General features: G+C 45.3%; 2 protein-coding genes across 6 annotated transcripts in view; one reads left to right on the forward strand and one right to left on the reverse strand.

The window, feature by feature from the left end:
• The window catches only part of spata1 (spermatogenesis associated 1), a 105,845-nt gene extending 95,473 nt beyond the window's left edge, over positions 1 to 10,372 (forward strand). For all 5 annotated transcript variants that reach the window (XM_063064784.1, XM_063064787.1, XM_063064785.1 and 2 more), the window contains one exon: positions 1,178 to 10,372. In XM_063064784.1, coding sequence (XP_062920854.1) covers positions 1,178 to 1,306 — 129 coding nt within the window. In that variant the 3' untranslated portion in view covers positions 1,307 to 10,372. The remainder of the gene's footprint in view (positions 1 to 1,177) is intronic.
• Positions 10,373 to 10,945: 573 nt separating this feature from the next.
• LOC134355269 (di-N-acetylchitobiase-like) overlaps positions 10,946 to 22,175 on the reverse strand; it is a 33,929-nt gene continuing 22,699 nt past the window's right edge. Inside the window, exons 5-7 of the mRNA XM_063065064.1 lie at positions 21,716 to 21,813; positions 20,194 to 20,352; positions 10,946 to 11,242 (exon numbers count right to left, since the gene is read on the reverse strand). Coding sequence (XP_062921134.1) covers positions 11,057 to 11,242; positions 20,194 to 20,352; positions 21,716 to 21,813 — 443 coding nt within the window. The 3' untranslated portion in view covers positions 10,946 to 11,056. The remainder of the gene's footprint in view (positions 11,243 to 20,193; positions 20,353 to 21,715; positions 21,814 to 22,175) is intronic.

The following is a 22,175-nucleotide window of genomic DNA, read 5'->3' on the forward strand; positions in this document are numbered from 1 at the left end:
GCCCATAATTTACCTGTGACAGTGTTGAAAGATCCTTCGGCAGGGTTATTCCTAAATATTTTAATGATTTAGCTTCCCACTTAAGATCGTATGTATCCAGCAATTTTTTGGATGGTGTATAATTTAGGGACATAACATGCGTTTTCTTTACATTTATTTTATAACCTGATATTTTCCCAAAGTCATCCAACAGTGTAAACAATCCTATAAATGATTTTTCTGGTTCACTCATATAGACTAAAACATCATCTGCGAATAACGCCACTTTCTGTTCAATCCCTGCCACCTTGATACCTTTTACGATTTCACTCTGTCTTATTAGTTGGGCAAGTGGTTCAATATATAGCGCAAAAAGGAGAGGACCCCTTAAACTTTTCACCTTTCACCCTTAACCCATGACCTCCAGTTGTGGTCCCACCCAACCTCAGTAGAAAAAGCCTGCTTGCATTTACTCTATTTATACCCCTCATAATTTTGTATACATCAGTCAAATTTCTCCTCATTCTTCTGCGCTCCAGGGAATACAGTCTATTCAATATTTTGATATAACTCGGGTCTTCCAGTCCCGGCAACGTCCTTGTAAATGTTCTCTGTACTCTTTTGACCTTATTTACATAGTTCCAAAATAGTAGATAGGTGATCAAAACTGCACACAATATTCCAAATTAGGCCTCATCAATGTCTTATAGAATTTCAACGTAACATCCCATCTCCTGTACTCAGTACTTTCATTTATGAAGGCCAATGTGCCTAAGGCTCTCTTTACAACCCTATCTACCTGTGATGAATTAAGAACTTGTCTCCCCAAAACCCTCTTTCTACAGCACTCCTCAGTACCCTACCATTCACTTTGTTAGGACCTACCCTGGTTGGTTCTGACGAAGTGCAACACCTCGCACTTGTCTGCATTAAATTCCATCTGCCATTGCCCCAGCTGGACAAGATCTCGCTGTAAGCCTTGATAGTCTACCCCACTGTCCAGTACAACCCCAATCTTGGTGTCAACTGTAAAATGATGCAGCCAGCTCGAATGCTCTCCGTGGTACATCTGAAGAAATTTGTGAGTGTCTTTGGTGACGTGCCAGATTGCTTGGCATCTGTTCCTGTGCTGTGCTGTGCTGCTGTGTGCTTATCCCAGTGAAATGAACTGTTCCAGTAACTTCTGTTGCCTTTACAGTTGAGGAAACAGACGATGTTAGATCTGCGAGCTCTCCGGGCTGAACTGCTACAGAAAAAGATGCAGTCGTCTCTGAGACGCCAGCCCAGTCACTCCACACCTCGCAGCCCAGACACCTTCACTACTTAACCAGTGCCTCAGGACTGAATCAGCTGCCAGGTCTTGCAGCTTTGCACCAGCGTCCGCCAGAAACTACCACCCCGCTTCCGAACTCATCAGCATCTCCTCGGCACAACGCGGAAGGAATAAACACGAGGGATTCTGCAGGTGCTGGAAATCCAGAGCAACACACACAAAATGCTGGAGGAGCTCAGCAGGTCAGGCAGCATCTATGGAGGAAAATAAACAGCCAACATTTAAGGACAGTTCATCCTCATCTGCAAATCTGTGCATTGTACCTGGTGGTCCTGGTGTGGCCTCCTCTACAGCAGTGAGATTGGGGGACAACTTTGTCAAGCAGCTTCACTCTGTACACCGCAAAACACAGGATCTCTCAGTGACCACCCATTTCAATCCCACTTCCCATTCCCATCCTGACATGTCTGCTCACGGCCTCGTCTACTGCCACAATGAGGCTACATTCGGGATGGAGGAGCAACACCTTATATTCTGTCTGGGTAGCCTCTACCCTGTCAGCTGAACATCAATTTCAATAACTTCCGGTCATTACTACCCCCATCCCCTTCTCTCTTTATCCATTCCCCATTCTGGTTACCCTCACCCCTTCTCTCCTCCCCACCTGCCTATCACCTCCCCCAGTGCCCCTTCTCCTCCATTTTCTCCCATGGTCCACTGCTGTCCTATCAGATTCCTTCCTCACCTGGTCTCACCTGTCACCTGCCAGCTTGTACTCCTTCCCCTTCCCCTCCTTATTCCAGCTCCTGCCCCCTTCCTTTCCATTGCTGATGAAATGTCTCAGCACAAAACACTGATTGTTTATTCCTCTCCGTGGACGCTGCCTGACCTGCTGAGTTCTTCCAGTATTTTAATATGTGTAGCGCGGAAGGAAATCCTTTTCAACCAGCACATCCTCCGTGTTGGTCATCGATGGAAGTGATGCATTTCACTGTACGTTTCGATGTACCTGTCTGTAGTAAAGCTAACCTTTCTTCACATTGAGGGATATTTAGTCCAAGGTAGGATTCGGGATTTTCAGGTTGGTTCAGAAATCTGATGGCAGTGGTGAAGAAGCCGTTGTTGACCCAAGCACTAGTAATCTTGAAGTCAGAGGAGAAACACCTGTCTCTTAATTGACAGAAACATCAATTAAGAAGCCAATTAATTGGCAAATTAGTTTAATATGATCAATATACTGAATTACAGTGAAAACTTGCTTTTGCATGTCATGCATCGTTACATCAATGCATTGATGTTGAACAAGGGAAAACAATAATAGAAAGGGCCTGAGTTATCGGGAAAGGCTGAACAAGTTAGCACTTTATTCACCACAGTGTAGGAAAATGAGGGGAGATTTGACAGAGGTATATGTTATGTTTTGTAACTTCAAAATATTAAATTAATTCAAAGGAAGATGCTGGGAGTCCAAAAATGCAAGTTTAACTTCATCTTTACATTAAGTGAGACAGGCATGTTTCGCATGATGATGTATGCAATTAACTTATTTTTACATATAACCAGTACTGGATTATGTAAATGAACAAGAATGCTTAATCAAACAATATATAAGATGACTCAAATATTATTGAAATATGAAATACACAATATTATACGAAATGATGAGGGGAATAGATGGGGTAAATGCGAGCAGATTGATTCCACTGAGGTTTGTTGAGAATGGAACTCGAGGTCATAGGTTAAAGGTGGAAGGTGAAATATTTAAAGGGAACACGAGGGGAACTTTGCTCAGAGAGTGGTACGATTGTGGAACGAGCTGCCAGCTGAAGTGGTGGATGTGGGTTGGATTTCAACATTTAAGAGAAATTTGGATAGGTACATGAATGAGAAAGGTATGGAGGGCTATGGTCCAGGTGCAGGTCGATGGGATTAGCCAGTGTAACAGTTTGCATGGACTAGATGGGCTGAAAGGCCTGTTTCTGTGCTGTAGTGTTATATGATTCTATGAATCAAAGGCCAAATAAAGTGCCACAGTTACATAGAAAGTGCGGTGCAGGTAGACAACAAGATGTAAGGCCAGAGGGAAAACGTATTCACTCAGAGGGTCACTATAACATTCCAGAAACTGTATGAGGAACAACTCAATCACGCTTAGTGATCAGGGCTCTGTTTGAAATCCTTTGCATTTTGTCTTTCAGGTGAAAAGAATTTCTGATCATAGTGCAGCAGCCAGCGTAACGGTTTACAGTGCCAGTGATTGGGGTTCAGCTTCCACTGCTTTCTGTAAGGAGTTGGTATGTTCTCCCTGAGACCATGTGGGTGTCTTCCAGGTGCTCTGCTCTCCTCCCACAGTCCAAAGACCTACCAGTCCATAGGGGTTGGTAAGTTGAGGGCATGCCATGTTGGCACTGGAACTGAGAAGTTTTTGAATTTTCAGCCCAATGGGACACGGGAGACAAGAGAATGTTCAGATGAGTGGGGTCTTTATGCATTCTGAGCTCAGGCGGTGTGTCATCTGAAAGTTTCACATAATAGTCTGCTTCGAAAACTTGAAATCTGTTGTTTCCTCTTTTCCCCTGGTCCAACCTCGTAGGCTCCAAGGACAATGAAGCTCATCCACTCCCCTACTTCCTCAGGAGGCTGAAGAAATCCGGCATGTCCCCGTCAAACCTGAACAACTTGTATCGATGCATCGTAGAGAGTTAGTAAGGCAACAGCTCTGCCCATGACCACAAGAAACTGCAGAGCTGCAGACACATCTCAGCACATCACAGGGACCAGCCTCCCCTCCACGGACTCGTCCTACACCTCACTGCCTCAGTAAAGCATCATAAAGACCCCCACCCCGGACATTCTTTCTTCTCCCCTCTCCCATTGGGTAGAAGATACAAAAGCCTGAAAGCATGTATCACCAGGTTCACGGACAGCTTCCACCCCACTGTTATGACTATTGAACAGCCCCCTGGTGTGACAAGATGGACTCTTGACCTCACAGTCCACTTTGTAATGATCATGCACCTTATTGTTTACCTGCCCTGCACTTTCTCTCTAACTGTAACACTATTCAGCATTTTGTTATTGTTTCCCTTGTCCTACCTCAAGGCACTGATGTGATGAAATGATCTGTAAAGGTGGCATGCCAAAATAAGGAGGTACAGGAGCCTGAAGGCACACGCCAAGTGATTCAGGAACAGCTTCTTCCCCTCCGCCATCAGATTTCTGAATGCACAATGAACACTACCTCACTACTTTTTCTTTCTCTTTTTGCTCTACTTATTTAATTTAACTTTAAAAAAATATATTTACTGTAATTTACAGTTTTTAGTATTGCAATGTACAGCTGCAGCAGGACAACAACTTTCATGACTTATGCCAGTGATATTAAAACTGATTCTGTCGTTTTTGACTGTGCCTCAGTACATGTGACAATAAAGGCAATTTAATTCTGTTCCACGATATAAAATTCAGGACCTTCATGGACTGTCCTGAACGTCACTCTATTACCAGAGCTCAGAGAGACAGAGACTCTGACACTGGCATTCTGAGTGAGGTGACAGGTAGCAGATGACCGTCTCAGAGAACTAACACTCTCTTCTTCTCAGGACAAACAATAAGAGAAATGTTATCTTCACATGTTATCATGGCTGCGCATCTCAGTGATTCTCCCTGCAGGACTAGTGAAGGCTTTATGACATGAGATAGTCCTCATAAATCAGTGTATTAGTGCAGGAGTAGGGAAGTTTCGCTGAATTTATATCAGACATTGGTGAGTATTGTGTGCAGTTCTAGTCATCTACCTGCAGGAAAGGTATTAATAAGATTGAAAGAGCAAGTCTTGAGGACCTGAGTTATTGGGCAAGGTTGAACAGGTTACAACTTTATTTGTTAGAGATACAAAAGGGAACAGGCCCTTCTGGCCCAATGAGCTGCTCCACCCAGCAACTCAACCGATTTAACCCTAGCCTAGTAACAAGACAATTTACAATGATCAATTAACCCACTAACTGGTATGTCTTTGGACTGTGGGAGGAAAGCAGAGCACTTGGAGAAAGCCCAGGAAGAATGAGCAAACTCCTTACATATCACCTCTCAATTTACAGTGGACACATCTACGTGCATGTCCATAAGACCAAAAGACATAGGAGCAGAATTAGGCATTTGGCTCCTCGATTCTGCTCCGCCATTCAATCATGGCTGATCCTCTTTTTCCTCTCCTCTCCCACACTCCCTGGCCTTCTCCCCGTAACCTTTGATGCCATGTCCAATCAAGAACCCATTAATCTCTGCTTTAAATACACCCAATGACCTGGCTTCCACAGCTGCTTGTGATAATAACTTCCATAAATTCACCGCCCTCTGGCTAAAGAAATTTCTCCGCATCTCTGTTTTAAATGGACGCCCCTCTATTCTGAAGCTGTGCCCTCTTGTCCTAGACTCCCCCACCATGGGAAACATCCTTTTCACGTCTATTCTGTCGAGGCCTTTCAACATTTGAAAGGTTTCAATGAGATTCCCCCTGAATTCCAGAGAGTACAGACCCAGGGCCATCAAATGTTCCTCATATGATAATCCTTTCATTCTCAGAATCATCCTTGTGAACCTCCTCTGGACCCTCTCCAATGCCAGCACATCTTCTCTAAGATGAGGGGCCAAAAACTGTTCAGAATACTCAAGATGAGGCTTCACCAGTGCTTTAGAAAGCCTCAGCATCACCTCCCTGCTCTTGTATTCTAGACCTCTTGAAATGAATGCTAACATTGCATTTGCCTTCCCCACCACTGACTCTACCTGCAAGATAACCCTTAGGGTGCTCTGCAGAAGGACTCCCAATTTCCTTTGCATCTTAGATTTCCAGATTTTCTCTCTGTTTAGAAAATAGCCTGCACATTTATTTCTACTACCAAAGTGCATGATGATGCATTTTCCAACATTGTATTTAATTTGCCAGTTTCTTGCCCATTCTCCTAATCTGTCTAAGTCCTGCAGACCTTTGCACCATGGCTGCCTTCATCTTATGAGAGACGGCGCACTACACGATCAAGTTTATCTATGCCTGCTCATGCTGTTTCTATTCCTGATGCGAGAACCTACACACTGGATAGAAGCTTCCTTCACTGTTATCAGAATTTGGAACAGCCTTCCAGATGCTGTGGTTGGAAATATCTGCGACGATGGGGTCCAAGCCTTCAAGAGTCGAGTGCACAAACACCTATCATCTCTGGGAGGGAAGTCATATGCTTCTTCATAAGCTATCGTGAAGGGGACCAGGATGGCAATGCTTGGTTGTTGGTAGGTAGGGTTAATACCTGACTTTAAAGAGCACTTGTGAGTTATGTTCCGGCTGGACTTAAACTGCTGGAGAGCAGTACGGAAAGAACAGGTCCTGTTTTCTCCCGGTAGGGATTAGTTTTTAGTTCCAAGTGCTCCTGTCACGTTTTGTCACCCTGCAACCTTATCCTTCAATCTCTTTGAATTATGAAGGACAGCATGTGTATAAATGTCTCTCTCCAGCAGACTTCATCATGATCATCATGACCCCAGTATTTCTACTATTTTTTAATTGTATATATGATTTTTTTGTGGTCTGTCACTGAGCAGCAATGAACCATCTGATTGGCCTATCAGAGTTCTCTTTGACAACTAGTTGACTTGATCAGCATTTCTGATCTGGCTATTGTTCTCGATTGCATTTAATAAAAAAAAGTTCTTCTGCCTCCTACCTGTTTCCTCAACACTACCTGCCCCTCCACCAATCTTCGTATAATTTGCAAACTTGGCAACATAGCCATCTATCCACCATCCAAATCATTGATATACAGCATAAAAAGAAGCGGTCTTTGGGATGTGGGAGGAATCTGGAGCACCCGGTCACAGGAAGGAGATACAAACTTCCTTCAGGGGATGCAGAATTGAACTCCGAATTCCAAATCCCCGAATTGTAATAGTGTTGTGCTAACTGCTGTGGCACCCCTTCCCTGGAGCGTAGGAAGATGACTGGAGATTTGATAGAAATATATATAATTATGACAGATGTGGACAGGATAAATGCAAGCAGGCTTTCTCCACTGAGGGTGAGTGAGGAGTGAGACTAGAACGAGAGGTCATGTGTTAAGGGTGAAAGGTGAAATGTTTGAGGGGAACCCAAGCATGGTTCGAAGGGCCTGTTTCTCTGCTCTGTGAAGTTTGATCAGTAAGTTATCAGGTATTATAGTGAAGAAGTGTCAGTTATGGAAGTAGGTTGAGGAGTAGCAAATGGATCTCAATATGGATAAGTATGGGGTGATGTATTTTGGAAAGCCAAACTAGTGTGGGACTTATACTGTGAATGATGGGGCACTTGGCAGCATAAAGGAACAGAGGGGTCTAGGTGTACTAGTGGATAGTTTGTTGAATGTGGCATCACAGGTAGACAGGATGGTGAAAAATTTACTGATGACACACACAGTTGTTGGTAGAGTTTCAGATGGTGATGAGGAGGCGTACAGGAGTAAGACAGATCAACTAGTTGAGTGGTGTCACAGCAGCAACCTTGCACTCGATGTTAGTAAGACCAAGGAATTGATTATGGACCAGGAAGGGGCAGTCGAGGGAACACACACTAGTCCTCATCAAGGGATCAGCAGTGGAAAAGGTGAGCACTTTCAAGCTCCTGAGCATCAACATCTCTGAAGATCTATCCTGGGCCCAACATTTTGATGCAATTACAAAACAAGGCATGGCAGTGGCTATTTTTCCATTAGGAATTTGAAGAGACTTGATACATCACCAAAGACACTTGCAAATGTCTACAGATGTAATGTGGAGAGCATTCTAACAGGTTGGATCACCATCTGGTATGGAGGGGCCAAGCACAGGATTGGAAAAAGCTGCATAAAGTTGTAACTCAGCCAGCTCCATCATGGGCACTATTCTCCCCTGCATCCAGGGCATCTTCAGGAGGTGATGCCTCAAAGAGGCGGCATCCATCACTCAGGGTCCTCATCAGCCAGAACGTGCCCTCTTCTCATCGCTACCATCAAAGAGGAGGAACAGGAGCCTGAAGACACGCACTCATCATTTTAGGAATAGTTTCTTCTCTTCTGCCACCAGATGTCTGAATGGACAACGAACCCATGTACACTACCTTAATATTTTTTCTTTTTTTTCTCTCTTTTGCACTACTTATTTTTTTAAATCTTTATTTCTTATTGATATACTGTAGGTATTTTTTATTATTATGAATTGCAATGTGATGCTGCTGCATTATAATGAACATCATGTGCTGGTGATATTAAACCTAATTCTGGTTCTGACTCTGAAAAGGGCATTTATCATGCTGGCCCTCAGCACTCAGGGCATTGAATACAGAGGATGAGACACATCCTAAGAAGATAGAGGCAAGCAAGACTCACCCACCCCACCTTCTGGAGCACCATTGAGAGCGTCCTGACAAGCTGCACCTCTATCTGGTTTGAGAGCAGTCGAGCATCAGACCGGAAGTCCTTACAAAGGCCTGTGAGAACACCTGAGAGGATCATAGAGGTCTCCCAACGGGGGACATTTATCAGGAGCGCAGCATACGCAGAGCCCTTGTGTTATTAAGGATCTCACACATCCATCCAGCATCCTCTTTGACTTTCTACCATCAGGCGGGAGACTATGAAGCATAAAGACAAGAACAGTCGGGGTGGGAAACAGTTTTGTCCCCCAGGCCATTAGGATTCTGACCTTCCTGCCGCATCGTATTCCAAGTGTCACTGGTTAATCTGTTCCACACCTTACAATATTTAATTTTAATGCACCTTAGTTTTTTATTTATGTGTGATTCATCTGTAGATTTTATCGTTACCTTCATAAGTTATTATGTGTTATGTATACTACTGTGCTTTACACCCTGGTTTGGAGAAACCTTGTCTCATTTCTATATGCATTACATGGTTCTATACATTATGTGAGAGTAAGAGTTCGGCACAGACTAGAAGGGCCAAGGTGGCCTGTTTCCGTGCTGTAATTGTTATATGGTTATATACATGTATATAGTTAAAGGACAATAAACTTGACTTGGTTATGTTGCAGTTGTAGCAAGTTACTGGTGAGGCCACACTTGGAGTACTGTGTACAGTGTTGGTCACTCTGTTGTAGGAAAGATGTGGTTCAACTGGAAAGAGCACAGAGAATGTTGCCAGGACCAGAGTCCTGAGTTACAGAGAGAGGTTGGCCAGGTTTGGTCTTTATTCTTTGAAAAGTAGGCGAATGATTGATACATGTAAAGACAGAGAATAGAGAGATATCCATCACATATAGGCGAAAAAATTTAGTTTACATTTGCATGGTGTTCAGCACAGACATTGCGGGCCAAAAGGCCTGTTCCTGTGCTGTAATGTTTTTTCCTCTGTTGGACATTGGTAATGTAGTAATCTGTGAGTCTGATTTATTGGTTCATTGGCAAGATCCATGGCGGGGGAGCTGTGGGGCCTTGGCTGTCACATGGACCCGGCCTTTAAGCTGCGGGGACGCCTGCTGCGGCCAACCAGGGAAGGAGACACTGGAGGTGGGGTGGCCCAGTGGACCCACCTGTCAGTGCTCCTCTCTAGCGTTCGCTTGATGGAAGACAAGCTGGACTGCGTTTGCCTCCAGCTGCACTAGCATGTGATGAGGAACTGTTGTGTGCTTGTTCTTGCTGAAACGTGGCTCCAGGACAACAGCCCATGCAGCATCAATCTGCAGGCCTTGACACCCAGAGACTTGTATATTGTCATTTTTTTTGTGACTGTATATTTTTTGGCTATCATATGTGCGAAATATGCCTTCTGCCGTGTGTGACTGTTGGTACTGTGTTTTACACTCTGACCCTTGCATTTGCTCCACTCTTTGCTGCACTGAGGCTGAGGCTATGGGCTTGTACCAGCTGCTCTGGGGTTTGTGTCTGTGAGCTCCACGGCATTTTGCTCTGTTGTGTGATGAGCTGAGGCTGTGGGTGTGGTCTCTGGCTTCGTGTCTGTGGATTCATTCTGCTTTCATTCTGAATGCCGTTGCTTGTTTTCACTGTTTGCATGATTTGTGTTTTTTTTTCTCTCTGCACATTAGGTGTTCATTGGTCTTTTTAATGGGTTCTTTTGGGTTTCTGGTTCTGTGGCTGCCTGTAAAGGGACAAATCTCAAGGTTGTATAAAGTATACATACTTATTAATAAATGTACTTTGAACTTGGAACGCTGTTTCATTTGGCTGTATTCTTGTGTATGCTTGAGTAACAATTAAAATTAAACTTATGTTTAAAGTTAACTTTAACAGCTCTCATTCAACAGGCACATCAGTGAATACGATAAATAGAGGTATATATAAATTTAGGTTTAAGGGAAAAATATTGGCCAGGCAGAATTTGACACAATAAAATCAACTCAGACTTCAGACAACAAGGTGTAAGATATTCAGAATATTTTATATCAGAACTAGATTGCAGTCTGTCTATTGAAAATTATGAAGTCACCTTGGTTCAAGATAAGATCATCAGCGGTCAGTTCACAGTCAGCATGTGTACACCCATGTTTGTCATAATTAATTTTATACACAATGCAAAAACAGAATTTTGCCATGAATTTCATGAAGTCAGTATCATAGAGCTTGACAACGAGTTGCAAGGAAGCATTAGAAAAGATTTAGTTGATTCAGTTAACAATTATCTGCAAATCATTAAAATTTATTTCAGTAAATTTCATTCATCAGAGAACATATTAAATCTGAGTCTTGGATCTTTGTGCATTCATTATTCTTCCTTGCTAACAAAATTTCATTCACAATTACAGGGATCTAACGCTGTACGTTCATTAAGATTTATATAAAGCATTCCACATGTTTTGGGTTTGCATTGCTACTGTTGCGTTGTAAGTGTAATTTAGGAAATTCCCAGTCCACGCTCCAATGCCGGCAAGTTTGAACTTCTTCACCAGAGATGCCTTTGCTGCAATACTTCGTGGGTTATCATACCACACCTCATGGGACTTTCCTTGGGACTAACAAAAATAAACATCAAACTGAGTTTAATGGTTCAATTTAATGTCTGAGAATGTATGCAATATACAACCTGAGATCCTTACTCTTCACAGACATCCATGAAACAGAGAGCAAAAAAAACAAAGAGTGAATGACAGAAAAACATTAGTTGTCATATCCAACAATGACAGGAAACTGTGTGGGAGAGTTTTAAAGAGGAAAGGCCATTCCACTGGACAGTTCCACTCCCTTGACCTTAGAAGTCCAGGTCCAGTGATACGAGTAGTCAAGTATGAGTAACAAAAACATTACACACATTATAAACACAAGAGATACTGCAAATTCTGTAAGTCCAGAGCAACACACACAAAATTCATCCTGCAATTTGAGAATGAGAAGCTAAACTCAGATGTATCATTACTACAGTGCAGTAAAGGGAATTACAGTGTCATGAGAGAGGAGCTGGCCAAAATTGATTGGAAAAGAACACTGGCAGGGATGACGGCAGAGCTGGAGTTTCTGAGAGCAATTAGTAAGGGGCAGAATGTATATATCCCAACGAGGAAGAAGTATTCTAAGGTAGGATGACACAACTGAAAGGCTCTGAAAGAGGTGGCTGAAGAGATTGAGGGGTCTTTGGAAATTATCTTTCAAGAATCGATTCTGGCATGGTTCTGGTGGAATAGAAATTTGCAAATGTCACTCCACTCTTCAAGAAAGGGAGAGGCAGAAGAAGGTACGTTACAGTATAGGCCAGCTAGTCTGATCTCAGTGATAGGGAAGACATGGGAGTTGATTGTTAAGGATGAGGTCTCAGGGTACTTGGAGGCACATGATAAAATAGGCCACAGTCAGTGTGGTTTCCTCAAGGGAAAATCTTTTCTACAAATCTCTTAGAATATGAAGAAACAACAAGCAGGGTAGACAAAGGAGAATTTGTGGATACTTTGATTTTCAGAAAGCCTTTGACAAGGTGCCACACGTGAGGCTGCTTAACAACACCCATGGTATTACAGGAAAGATATTAGCATGGATAAAGAAGTGGCTGATTGGCAGGAGGCAAAGAGTAGGAATAAAGGGAGCTTTTCTGGTTGGCTGGTGGTGACTAATGGTAGTTGACTGAGGTCTGTGTTGGGATCGATACTTTTTACGTTATGTCAATGATTTGGATGACAGAATTGATGGCTTTGTGGCAACATTAGTGGATGATACAAAGGTAGGTGGAGGTGCAGGTAGTTTTGAGGAAGGAGAGAGGCTACAGAAGGACTTGGACATATTAGGAGAATGGGCAAAGAAGTAGCAGATGGAATACAGTGTTGAGAAGTGAATGGCCATACACTTTGGTACAAGAAGTAAAAATGCAGACCATTTTCTAAATGGAGAGAAAATTCATAAAATCTGAGGTGCAAAGGGACTTGGGAGCCCTCGTGCATGATTCCATTAAGGTTAATTTGCAGGTTGAGTCTGTGGTGAGGAAGACAAATGTGATGTTAGCATTCATTTCTAGAGAACCAGAACATGAAAGCAAGGATGTAATGTTGAGGCTTTCTAAAGCACTGGTGAGGACTCACTTGGAGTATTGTGAGCAGTTTTATGCCCCTTATCTAAGAAAGGATATGCAGACATTGGGGAAGGTTCCAGGATTGAAAGGGTTTTCGTTTGAGGAGCATTTGATGGCCCTGGGCCTGTCCTCACCGGAATTCAGAAGAATGAGGGGTGATCTCATTGAAACCTATCGAATGGTGAAAGGGCTGGATAGAATGCATGGGGAGAGGATGTTTCTTATGGTGGGGGACTTCAGGATCAGAGGACACAACCTCCGAGTATAGGGGTGTCCTTTTAGAATGGAGATGAGGAGGAATTTCTTTAGCCAGAGAGTGGCGAATCTGTGGAATTCATTGCCACAGGTGGCTCTAGAGGCCAAGTCATTTCGTATATTTAAGGCAGAGGTTGATAGATTCTTGATTAGTCAGAGCATGAAGGGATATGGGGAGAAGGCAGGTGACTGTGGCTGTGAGGGAAAATGGATTAGCCATTTGAAATAGCCATGATGAAATAGTGGAGTAGATTTGATGGGCCAAATGGCCTAATTCTGCTTCTATACTTTATGATCTTATGTGGGGTGCAGAAACAGAGGGCTGCTCGGAGAGAGGTCAGGATAGCTGGGGGTGGTTCTTGCAAACTTGGCCTGGACCCGGGGGTGGGGTGGTGAGTGCAAGCTAAAGCAGATGCGAAAGGGAGAGAACAGTGTGGATGTGATAGTGAGCTGCAGAAAGAGGGACAGTAGTGGGGCACGAGGAGATCACATGAACCAAGAGGGTAACAGCTACTCCCCGGGCCCCAGGGAAGATGTCACTAGGAGAGTGGGGCAATAGAAACAAGGACAGGAGGAGGAAGTAGGGAGCGGACCATGTGGAGTGGTGCAGGGAGAAGCAGGAAGACCGAAGGGTGGTCTGGGGTGGGGACTGGGACGGGGAAGGGGGGGTTACTCGTCCGCATCCATACGTCTCGAGAGACGATGGTGTGACACTTTTTTGGATGGTTCTTGGGGTTGTAGACCTGGGGCAATTTGCACTTTCTAGAGTGGCTGTCCAGCCCCCCTCTGGAGTGACAGTCTCTCTCACAGCGGCTGCAGGGGAAGGAGGAAGGTGCTCTGGGTGATGCAGCCCTGACTTTGCTACTGGCTCTCTTGTTGATGAGCATGTTGGTCCCTGCTATCTCAGCACATTGTACAACTGCTTTTGACTGTGGCCCTCCATGCTGTCCGGTCTTCAGTTGTTTCCTCCCAGGTGTTGAGGTCGATGACTGCCAGCTTCATGTCATACTTGCAGATGTCCCTGTAGCAGAGGCATGGTCTCCCTCATGGGCGATAACCCTCACTCAGCTCGCTATGCAGCACATCCTTGGGGAAGTGTCCCTGGTCCGTCCGTTTGACATTGACAACCATCTGTGGCAGAGTCTGTGGATGCTGGGGGTGTCAGCCCACTGCAGGATCTCTGTGTTGGTGATTCTGTCCTGCCAGGAGATGTGAGCCCGAGGCAGTGTGGGGGAACGAGTTTAGCCTCTTCGCTTGACAGATGTGTGGTGTCCAAGCCTCGTTGGCGTAGAGGAGTGTGCCGAGCACGCACACCCGGTACACACTCAGCTTGGTCTTCGTCATTAGCTGTCTGTTGTTCCACACTCTCTTGTTCAGTCTGGCCATGACAGCTGCAGCCTTGGCAATCCCGCTGTTCACCTCTGCTTCATAGTGTAGTAGTAGTCATAGTCATACTTTATTGATCCTGGGGGAAATTGGTTTTTGTTACAGTTGCACCATAAATAATTAAATAGTAATAAAACCATAAATAGTTAAATAGTAATACGTAAATTATGCCAGGAAATAAGGCCAGGACCAGCCTATTGGCTCAGGATGTCTGACCCTCCAAGGGAGGAGTTGTAAAGTTTGATGGCCACAGGCAGGAATGACTTCCCATGACGCTCTGTGTTGCATCTCGGTGGAATGAGTCTCTGACTGAATGTACTCCTGTGCCCACCCAGTACATTATGTAGTGGATGGGAGACATTGTCCAAGATGGCATGCAACTTGGACAGCATCCTCTTTTCAGACACCACCGTCAGAAAGTCCAGTTCCATCCCCACAACGTCACTGGCCTTACGAATGAGTTTGTTGATTCTGTTGGTGTCTGCTACCCACAGCCTGCTGCCCCAGCACACAACAGCAAACATGATTGCACTGGGTACCACAGACTCGTAGAACATCCTCAGCATGGTCTGGCAGATGTTAAAGGACTCAGTCTCCTCAGGAAATAGAGACGGCTCTGACCCTTCTTGTAGACACAGTCAGTTGGTAATGGTCGATCCAACCTAGGTGAAGGAGTCAACTACATCAAGAGAGCAACCATCAATGGTGATGTTTGGGAGAGATTCTGCACCCTGGGCCATGATGTTTGTCTCCTTCAGAGAACCCAAACTCCTTGCAGGCGTGGGCGAAGTGGTTAATCAGTTGTTGGAATCCCCCTTCAGTATGTGACGTCAGTGTTGCATCATCTGCAAGCAGCAACTCGCGGATGAGGGCTGTCCTAACTTTGGTCCTGGGGTGCTAGCGAGTGATGTTAAACAGCTTACCATCGGCTCTCGTGCGAAGGGAGATGCCTTCAGTGCGGTCTGTGAAGGAGCATGGAGAAGACGATTCCAAAGAGGGTCAGTGCCCGGACATAACCTGGTTTCACTCCGCCGCTCACTGGAAAGGCACCAGAAGTTGCTCCATTGAAGCAGACAGTGCTATGCATGTCATGGAAGGATGATGTGATGCTGTGTAGTACTGGGGGGGGGCAGCTAATCCTTAGCACAAGTTTGAGGAGTCTGCTTCTGCTGATGAGGTTGAATAACTTGGTCAGATCAATGAAGGCTGTGCACAGTGACTTCTACTGCTCTAGACACTTCTTCTGCAGCTGGTTCAATGAGAAGATCATGCCCACTGTGGACATGCCTGCTCTGGATGCACACTGGGACTCTGGGTAGACTCTGGATCCACACTGGGACTCTGGGTAGGCTCTGGATCCACACTGGGACTCTGGGTAGGCTCTGGATCCACACTGGGACTCTGGGTAGACTCCGGATGCAAGGCTCTGGAGCCGTTCCAGGATAATGCGGGCCAACACTTTTCCCACAATACTAAGGAGAGAGAATCCACGGTAGTTGTTACAATCACTACGGTCGCCCTTGTTTTTGTACAGTGTGACAATGTTGGCATCTCGCATGTCTTGGGGGACGTGGCCTTTCTCCCAGCAAAGACACAGAAGCTCGTGCAGATGATACTGCAGTGTAGCTTCCCACTCTTGAAGGCTTCAGGGGGATTTCCATCTTTCCCTGGGGCTCTCCCACGGGGAGACAGTCGAAGGCTTTGCTGAGCTCCTCCCTAGGTGGCAATGCGTCAAGCTCTTCCATGACTGGTGAGTCGGTCAGTGCCCTTGGGGCAGAATTGGGTTGCATACGGCTCCAGACAGTGCTCTACCCAACGTTCAAGCTGCTTGCTCTGGTCCGTGGTGACTACCCCATTTTTCCACTTCAGTGGGGCTGTCTTGCTGGCTGGAGGGCCTGTTCCTGACTCGATGCTGTCAAACACCTTGTGTTCCCGCAGCTGGCAGCTGATAGGGATTTGCCGCTTAGGCTCAGCCGGTAGCTGTTTGCACAACGTCAGACAGTTTGCCGTGCCTTGTTTCTGGTAGCTCTGATCGCATTGCAAGCGCTGGTGCAGGGGCTTTGCTTGTTGGCCAGCAGGGCTTTTCTCTTGGCCTCTGCCACTTGCTCCATTGCTTCCCGCTGCGCATCGTGCCCGTCTGCGTTCTCGGGCTCCTTTTTTTTACCAAATGCTGTTATGGCTGAGCTGTAGACGGCATCATGGAGTTGTGACCACTTGGAGTCAATAGAGGCGCTGTCACCCGGACTCTTCTTCATCGTGGCTTCAAAGGCGTCTGCGAACTGCTGTAGTCTGTCAGAGTTCACTGTACAGCAGGAATGATGGAGTCTCTTTGGCATTAGCCCTGCTCTGCTGACAACAACTGAAAGGTCTGTGTTGCTGTCTGCACTGTGATAACTGTGAGTGTTCAGGTCCCTGCACTCGGTGATTATACGGTTGAGCAGATGCTGGTGGTGGGACCACGGATGTCTCCAGTAGACCTCGTGCCGCTCCTTACCCTGAAAATACGTGTTGGTGATGCACAGTCCATGATGGCAGCATAGTTCTAGCAGTCTCTGCCTGTCCTCGTTCATCTTGCCAATGCCATAATGGCCAAGGCAAGAAGGCCATCTTCCTGGTCGGCTCAAACTTTAGCATTGAAGTCTCCCAGCAGGTACAATCCTTCAGCACTTGGGATTCTAGATATTGCCTCATCCAGGGCCTCGGAGAACTGGACTTTGGCCTCTGGTGAAGAACAAAGTGTTGAGGTGTGGATGCTCACGAGGTTTTCAGGGCCAGAAAGCGACAATAAGCAGAAAGCAAGGATTCTTTCTGTTGTGCCTGTTGGTGGTTCCATGGTGGCGATGATGGAGTTCTTCACTGCAAAACCAACCCCATTCTGCCTTGGGTCCTCATGAGGGAGACCCTGCCAAAAGAAGGTGCAATTGGACTCTCTGATGGAACCGTTATCCGTCAAGCAGGTCTCCTGGAGGTAGGCAAAGTCGATGAGCCATTGAGTGAGCTCCCTGTCAATGGCTGCTGTTTTGTGGGCATCATCGATCTGTTGGAGATTGTCAGTCAGTCCAGGACACGTGGTCCAGATGTTCCAGCTTGTGTGGAGAATAGCTGCGTTCTTCCTAGTTTTAATCCTTCCACCTGGTGTGGACGCACAGCTCACTTGTCGAGGTGAACTCTGAGCCCCATGCCCCCAGTGAGGCAGGCACGCAGTGGCAGGACAGTGCCTTACTGGCTGTGGGCTGCCCAACTTGAGACAGGCGAGATGCGATGATCTCTCCCACCGCCAGAAGTGGCCCCTGGCGCTCGTTTCCTGCACGAATCAGTTGAGTTTGTAACCAATAACAGCCACTTCCTGTGTTGTGCCAATATCTTGTGACGTCAAAGGAGTGCCCTCTCCATAGTGCCAGGGGCCTGGGCGAGGGGATATGGAGGTCCTGGGCCACCCTGATCTCAAGACCCCCCTCTCGGCGCTGCTGGCAGAGTCCAGTGGAAAGGGAAGAACCAGTACATTTGTTGCCAGCCCAGCTGGAATTGCTGGATGGTGACGTAGTAAGCCTTAGGACTCCCAAGGCAGACACAAGGCAGCGCGACTATTTACCCGTAATTTTGATGGTGCCACTGGCGATAATTCCGTTGCCTGTTCCTCCGTAACCTCCAGAGATGATGAACAGTCTCACTGAGATTTGGCACAGAAATTGTCAATTGCTGGAGCGATGATGCAGTCGGAGGCGAAGACGCGCCCGCAACCGCTGTGCACCGGTACCAACCCCCAGCCGAGAGTCTAGTGCAGGCCGGCCCCGCTGCGAGGTCTCCACACCCTCCTGCCAGCCAGTCAGCGCCGCACCCTCCGCCCTTATGGGGGATTGAAGCCGACGTTAAAAGGAGAGGACGATGGGGCAGGAGCGGAGCTGGAAGTGGGGAGCGCTGTGCAGACTGTGCAGGGTGAACCGGGAGTGAAAGCCAGGACTTCCCCGGGAAGGCCAAAATGGCCGCAGAGAGAGCGGGATGATTGGATGTGGACGACGGAATGTGAAGAGCCACAGGGTAGGGAGTCCATGCATGATGTCGGGAGAAGAGGGTGGCAGAAAGTGAAGGATGTCCTAATATGGAGACGCAAGAGACTTGCAGATGTGGGAATCTGGAGCATCTGGATCGGGTGGAAAAGGGGCCCGTTATTTGTGTTGTCTCACTGAACGTGTGGACATGCTACATTGGCAAGGCACCCCCAGCACATTCCTGTGCGTTTTAGTTACTGATGATGATGCAATTCACTGTATTAGGTATACCTGCTCATCAATGCAAATGTTTAATCAGCCAATCATGTAGCAGCAACTCAAAGCAAAAAAGCATGCAGGCATGGTCAAGAGGTTCAGCTGCTCAAACCAAACATTAAAATGGGGAAGAAATGTGATCTAAGTGGCTTTGAACATGGAATGATTGTTGGTGCCAGACCGGGTGGTTTGATTATCTCAGAAACTGCTGATCTCCTGGGATTTTCATGCACAACAGTCTCTGGAGTTTGCAGAGCAAAGTACCAGAAGTAAAAACAAAACAACCAGTGAAAATATCTTGTTAACGAGAGAGGTCAGAGAGGGGCTAGACTGGTCCAAGCTGACAGGATGGTGACAGTAACTCAAATAACCACACATTACAACAGCGGTGTGTAGAAGTCCATCTCTGAATGTGAAACATATCAGACCTTGAAGTGGATGGGCTACAGCAGCAGAGGCCATTTTTTTAGCTATAGGAGGTAGATAATAAAGTGGCTATAGCGTGTATTGTTCCATGTGCATGTGACAAATAAATCTGCATCTCAATGAACACACAAAGCACTGGAAGAACCCAGGAGGCCTGACTACATCTGTGGAAGGAAATGGACAGCAGGAGTTTTTAGACCATAAGACAAAGGAGCAGAAGTCGGCCATTCGGCCCATCGAGTCTGCTCCGCCATTTTATCATGAACTGATCCATTCTCCCATTTAGTCCCACTCCCCTGCCTTCTCACCATAACCTTTGATGCCCTGGCTACTCAGATACCTATCAATCTCTGCCTTAAATACACCCAATGACTTGGCCTCCACTGCTGACCGTGGCAACAAATTCCATAGATTCACCACCCTCTGACTAAAAAAATTTCTTCACATTTCTGTTCTGAATGGGCACCCTTCAATCCTTCAGTCATGCCCTCTCGTACTAGACTCCCCCATCATGGGAAACAACTTTGCCACATCCACTCTGTCCATGCCTTTTAACATTCGAAATGTTTCTATGAGGTCTCCCCTCATTCTTCTAAACTCCAAGGAATACAGTCCAAGAGCGGACAAACGTTCCTCATATGTTAATCCTCTCATTCCGGGAATCATTCTAGTGAATCTTCTCTGTACCCTCTCCAACGTTAGCACATCCTTTCTTAAATAAGGAGACCAAAACTGCCCACAGTACTCCAAGTGAGGTCTCACCAGCGCCTTATAGAGCCTCAACATCACATCCCTGCTCCTATACTTTATTCCTCTAGAAATGAATGCCAACATTGCATTCGCCTTCTTCACTACTAACTCAACCTGGAGGTTAAAGACTCTTTGGTCAAGACTCTTTATCTGCATGGAAAGAAGGGAGAAAGTCTGTATAAAGAGATTAGGGAGTGAAGCAAGAGCTGGCAGATGATGGGCAGATCACAGTGAGGAAGGGGATGATGGGCAGACAACAGAGGGAGAGAGAGAGGGGCGTATGCTGACAGGTCGAAGGCCTCCAATATGCTTTAACAAATGGACTTACCATGTATGTAAAGGATGGGACTTGCAAATCATTTTCCCAAAACTTCTGAGATACTGCTCTGGGCAGGAGTGTCATGACAGTCTTGTATGGGATTGTGTCTCCACTCTTGACGTTGCAAGTTTGTTTGTTGGGCTTATTGATCAATTCACATCCACCTGCCTGAGAATTATACAGTTCGAAAATTAGTTGATGAATGGAGTTCCCCCATCATTGAACACACCAACAAGGAACGCTGCCAAAAAAAAGCAGCATCCATCATCAAAGACCCCCACCATTCAGCCCATATTGTAATGGAGTGTGCTGAGAGGTGACTGAACCAGGTGGGGAGGAACACACCTCTTGTCCCATGCTGAGACAAACAAAAGTTTCTTCATCAGAACTCCAGCTGAACTCTGAACTTCGGTGGCTTGACTGAGTGACACCGCGAGGTGGATCACGTAAGGACCCCACGATAAGTGCGAACCAAGAGTTCACTTTAAATAATCTCCGTAGGCTGAAAATCCATGGCCATCGAAATAAACTTCACATGATTAAACAAGGGCTGAACAGCTCTAGATAAGATGACGACTTACAAATACAGGTGCAAAGCTGGTGGGACTCATGACGTATATTCTCTTCTCGCTATGACCATCGGGATGCAGATACAGGAACCTTAAGTCCCACACCACCAGGTTCAGGAACAGTTATTACCTTACAGCCATCCGGCTCTTGAACCAGCATGGATAATTTCACTCACCTCAACACTGAACTGATTCCACAACCTACAACTCACTTTCAAGAACTCGACAACTCATGTTCTTGACAGTATTTATATATTTTTTATATATATATATATATATATATTTTTTTTTTTTCCTTTTTTCAATTTGCACAATTTATGGTCCTTTGTACCTTGATTGTTAGTCCATTTTTGTTTGTGTGTGTAATTTTTCATTAATTCAATTGTGTTTCTTTGAATTTACTGTGAATGTCTGCAAGAAAATGAATCTCAGGGTTGTAAATGGTGACATGTATGTATGTTGATAATAAATTTTATTTGAACTTTGAATAACCTACAGACTCATTTTCAAGGACTCTATAATTCATGTTCACAGTATTATTTATTTAGTTATTTTCACATTTCCATTCTGTGTTTATTGTTACAATTTGTAACAGTGTTGTAACTTGAAACACTGACAATGTAACTACGTTGAAGCCCTAAAATCTTCCAGCGTATAGGGTGTGGTATGTTTATTATTTAGAAAATTTATGGATTATAGTAATTAATACATAATTAATTACAAATTATTTTACTATTATATTAACATAGATGTCAAAACTTTATTAGCATAATTTCATAATTATATTAACATTATATAAAAGAAAATTCCAGCTGCATTAACAAAGTGTGCGTGCGTGGAAGCATTTCAGTGACTGTGTGGCTGCACACCCACGCAGCTTAGAGGGACCAGTCCCTGAAACGTCAACTGTTTATTACCCCTCTCCATAGATGCCGTCTGACCTGCTAATATTTTCTCCTTACCTCATGTAGCTTCTTGCAGGTATAATCAACACCAAACCATGGAACACCAAGTATGAGCTTGCTGGGAGAGATACCCAGTTTGATATATTTGGAGATACCTAAGTAAGCAAAGTGAATCTGTGATTAACATTGAAACCGGGCTGGTAGATATTGAACTGGAAGGTGCTATTAGATATTAGACCATGAGATATAGGAGCAGAATTAGTTCATTTGGCCCATTGAATCCACTCTGCCATTTCATCATGGCTGATCCATTTCCGCTCTCAGCCCCAGTCTCCTGCCTTTTCCCTGTATCCCTTCATACCTGACTAATCAAGAATCTATCAACCTCTGCCTTAAATATGCCTAATGTCTTGCTTTCCACAGCTGCCTGTGGCAACAAATTCTGCAGATTCACCACTCTCTGGCTAAAGAAATTTCTCCTCATCTCTGTTCTAAATAGACGTCTCTCTATTCTGAG

Source organism: Mobula hypostoma, chromosome 12 (assembly GCF_963921235.1).
Source record: "Mobula hypostoma chromosome 12, sMobHyp1.1, whole genome shotgun sequence".
NCBI classification, from domain to species: domain Eukaryota; kingdom Metazoa; phylum Chordata; class Chondrichthyes; order Myliobatiformes; family Myliobatidae; genus Mobula; species Mobula hypostoma.